Below are 3,817 nucleotides of genomic sequence, written 5' to 3'. Positions count from 1 at the left end.
AAGCTTTGTTTAAACCAAATACAACTTTAAAATTCTAAGTTATTTTTTAAAATCCAATTAAATTTTATTTGAAAAATTTATTAATTAATACTCAGTTTTTCTGGACACTTTTTAGTTTTTACCACGGTAACAAATGAGCGTATAATACACGCGCGGAAAGGGGTAGTGTTCATGGTAGAGGTGAAAACTGAGTACGAAACCACACCCCTATGGGCTATGGCCCTATCTCTTTTGTTCAATGCAAAACGATAAAACGAAACTCCAGTCGCACAAAGCCACAAACCGTTGAAAGTTTGAAACGAACGAAATGGTTAAGATCTAAGGATTTGGAATTGGAGCACCCCATTCCAACCCCAAAAGAAAAACACAAGAAAAAAGTTAGAGAGAGAAACCCTCAAAAGATTTAGAGAGAGAAACACACGAAAACCACGATCATACTCGGAAAAGAAAAAGAAGTCAGTCAAGTCATATATCCACAACAATTCCTCTCGCTCTCTCAACACGCATTAAATCTGAATTTACTTTTTTCTAGAATTTCATTTCTCTTTACTCTCTGTGGAGCATTTTATCGAACACATTACGGTATATACAAAAGCTTATAAAATTTCGAAAAAACGAACAACAAAAAAACAATTTCATGGCTGTGATTGGGGACTGGGGCAGCATTACTGCTCGTGGTTTCTTCTTTTTTAATCAGAGATCATCATATTTTAAACAAAATCAACTTCTCAATTTTTCGTATGAGTTGTATAGTTTAGCAAATTTTCTTCTTCTAATGCTGCTTCATTTCCCACCATAATTGGTTTAGTCTTGAATATTCAACTATTTGCATTAATTATTATTATCGTTCTTTCGTTATTCCCAAAATCTAACCACGCATCACAATCACGCACCTTCTCAGAAGAGTGAACTTCAACGATTCCCGTAGAGAGAGAGAGAGTAGCTGAATGCTAGAGAGAGTAGCTGAATGCTAGAGAGAGAAACTCTGAATTCGTGTTCCCAACCACTCCTTTTGGCTCAGATTCTTGGATGAAAAAAAATCTGGGTTTCTTTCCCTTCTTGATTTTCATCTGTGTTTTTGGTTTCTTGTGTGATTCTGAGTGTCGATTTTGTTTTGGTTCTTTTTTATTTTGGGGGCTTTCTGTGGTTCTTTGTTTCTGGGTCTGGGTATTCGTGCAAGTGGAACTTTGATCTTTGGGTATGGAGGGTGGTGGTTCAGAAGAAGAGAAGAGGAAGGAGAAGCCAGCGGAGGTTGAGAACAAGATCAAGCGCAGAATGAAGACTGCTTTTCAGTTGGAAGTTCTGGAGAAAACTTATGTTGGTAAGGGAAGCTTTTAGCCATTTTTGAATAATTTTGTTGTACCCCTTTTGCGTTTTGGTTTTTCCCATAGTTTTGGTGGATTGTGAAGTGAATTTTGTGTTGAAATGTGAAACTTTGGGCTGTGATGATTGTGCATTTCTTTGGTTCAGGGGAGGCTTACCCTTCAGAAGCAGTGCGAGCTGAGTTATCTGCGAAGCTGGGTCTGTCTGATCGTCAACTGCAAATGTGGTTTTGTCACCGGAGGCTGAAGGATAGGAAATCAGCACCAACAGCGAAGAAGCCCCGAAATGATCACCCGCCTGTGGCACCGGATTCAGTGCCCGAAGGAGAGGGTCTTGAGCAAATGGCAGTGGCTGATGCCATGCATGATTGTGGTTTAGCTTCTGGGTTGAAGCCATTTGGATATTCGGATCCGAGGCGAGTTGTTCCAAATCCTTCGATTTCCTTTACTGGAAGAGGAGCTGGATTGCCAACAATGGAGAACAATAGTTACTATGAACCACATCAGGCCATCGAGGTGCTGCGAGCAATTACATTTGTGGAGAGACAGTTGGGTCAGCCATTAAGAGAGGATGGACCAATTCTGGGAATGGAATTTGATTCCTTGCCCCCAGGGGCATTTGGTGCCCCAATAGGTAAACTTGTTTTTTCAACCTAAAATCATTAGCAATACTACTAAAGTGGCTGTTGCAATTAACATCTGTAGGACAAACATAGCAAAGGGGTGGGAACGGAAAGGTGATGCCATTTTATTTTAATGAGAAAAATGATCTGTAATCCATGCTTTTGGCATAGATGGGTATGAATACAATTGAGAGATGGGGAGTAGAAGACTTATAATAATGGCATTTCTACTGTAGTGCTAGATGATTAGATCAATAGATGTTCTAGAGTGAATCTAGAGAGATTGGAAAGCTATCCTATGCTTCATAGATTACTCTTTTATTGTTTTTTCTGCTCATGTATAGAGGACCTCTTATTCTCTATCTTGTATTATTTTTTCTCTCTGTCTTAATGAAATTCTTCTTTTATAAAGAGAAAAAAATCTTTAATAAGTAGCAGTGTTTCCAAGTTCCAACAATATTAGAGATTTAGCATGTCCAAGTTCCAATAATATGGAGTGCATATGGCCTCAATGGATTAGTTACTTTTGTGTCTTATAAATGTGTATCTAATAAGTACAGCTCTTATACAAATGCTTTTGTGCATTTGCATGGGATAATTTTCATTGCTTATTTAGTAGAACAAACATAGCAATGTGCTAATAATTAAGCATATGAGAATATGCTAGAACCAACTTATGTATGTCTAAACTTTTTAAATTAGCAATGCCTGTGGGAATGCCTTAGTCAAGTATCCTAGCATAAATACATTTTAACATTAAATGTGCCTCACGTTAGGGTAATTTAAATTTGTATGAGTTTTTCTTAAATGAACCCGGTCTTTGTCTAGATTTGATTAGGTAATTATCCATTTAAATTGTGGGATATTTGGTAGTTAATATGTGAAGCGAATGAGATCTATTTATAGGCTTTTAAACATGTATCTCCATTTTGAAAGTTGGTACTTTGAAATTTTTTTCTTTCGTTGTAAGTATTTTTTACACTCAAAAGACAGCTTTCAAGGTCAATAATCACACTTCTGATATTTGAAAAATTTTAAGGAGTGATTATGAAAGGGTTATTCAATCATATTGTTCTTAAAGTTATGCACGAGAGAAGTTTCGCTTGTTTCATTTGGGATGGCTTTATGCTCCTCTAAGCGCTAAAGCTTTGATCCCTCACCAATTTCTTATATTATTCCAGAGGAAGTGACACTGGGACAGCATAGGCATTCTGGAAGCCCTTTCGAGGCAAAAATTTATGATCAACGAAACAAGGTTTTATTTCTTTTCTTTTTTCCATTATTTATTTCCTTTATGCTCAGATTTAAATGTGTGTGAGGAAAGTGTTTTTACTATTTTAACCTTAAAATATTCATATACTTTATATCTGTTCCTTCCTTTGTTATTCTTTTCATTTGTCATAAACAAGGTCGGTAAACTTGTCAGAAGTCTAAACATGACTTGTAAACTTATAAGGGTTTACGTTTTTTTTTTGAATAACATTGAAAATATAATATAATATCTAATTATAATATATTTATTCATAGTAATTTAAAGACAATTCAGAACTTGTCTTGCAACATCATATTGAGGCAAACACAAATCATAAATCCTAAATTAAATTTAAATTCCAGAAAAAAAAGTAACAGATCAATGCTTAAATATGTTAAAACTGTTATCATAAATTTAGCGAGTTCTAAATAAAAGTGCTTTTTTGTAAGATACTGTATTTTGGTTAATAAGCGACCTAATTTTGACTAAATTTGTTAATTCACAAGTCATAATAGTACCTTAGCCTACCTAAGTTTATCCTAGTTTACCCAAATTCACTTGACTTGTAGTTTCCAAACAAGTTAACAAATAACAGTCACCAAGTATACATGCTTGACTTA

General features: G+C 35.3%; 1 protein-coding gene across 8 annotated transcripts in view; it reads left to right on the top strand.

Moving 5' to 3' along the window:
* LOC107629818 (homeobox-DDT domain protein RLT2) overlaps nt 282-3,817 on the top strand; it is a 15,912-nt gene continuing 12,376 nt past the window's right edge. For 4 of the 8 annotated variants that reach the window (XM_021118443.1, XM_021118442.1, XM_021118441.1 and 1 more), the window contains exons 1-3: nt 285-1,321; nt 1,471-1,956; nt 3,127-3,200. In XM_021118443.1, coding sequence (XP_020974102.1) covers nt 1,201-1,321; nt 1,471-1,956; nt 3,127-3,200 — 681 coding nt within the window. In that variant the 5' untranslated portion in view covers nt 285-1,200. Of the gene's footprint in view, nt 1,322-1,470; nt 1,957-3,126; nt 3,201-3,817 lie in introns of those variants that run through there. The other 4 variants (XR_002359015.1, XR_002359016.1, XM_021118445.1 and 1 more) reach the window with 3 other exon arrangements.

This window comes from Arachis ipaensis, chromosome B03 (assembly GCF_000816755.2).
Source record: "Arachis ipaensis cultivar K30076 chromosome B03, Araip1.1, whole genome shotgun sequence".
NCBI lineage: Eukaryota > Viridiplantae > Streptophyta > Magnoliopsida > Fabales > Fabaceae > Arachis > Arachis ipaensis.
The sequence above is the reverse complement of the archived record's forward strand: the minus strand, read 5'-3'. Positions and strand labels throughout refer to the sequence as shown.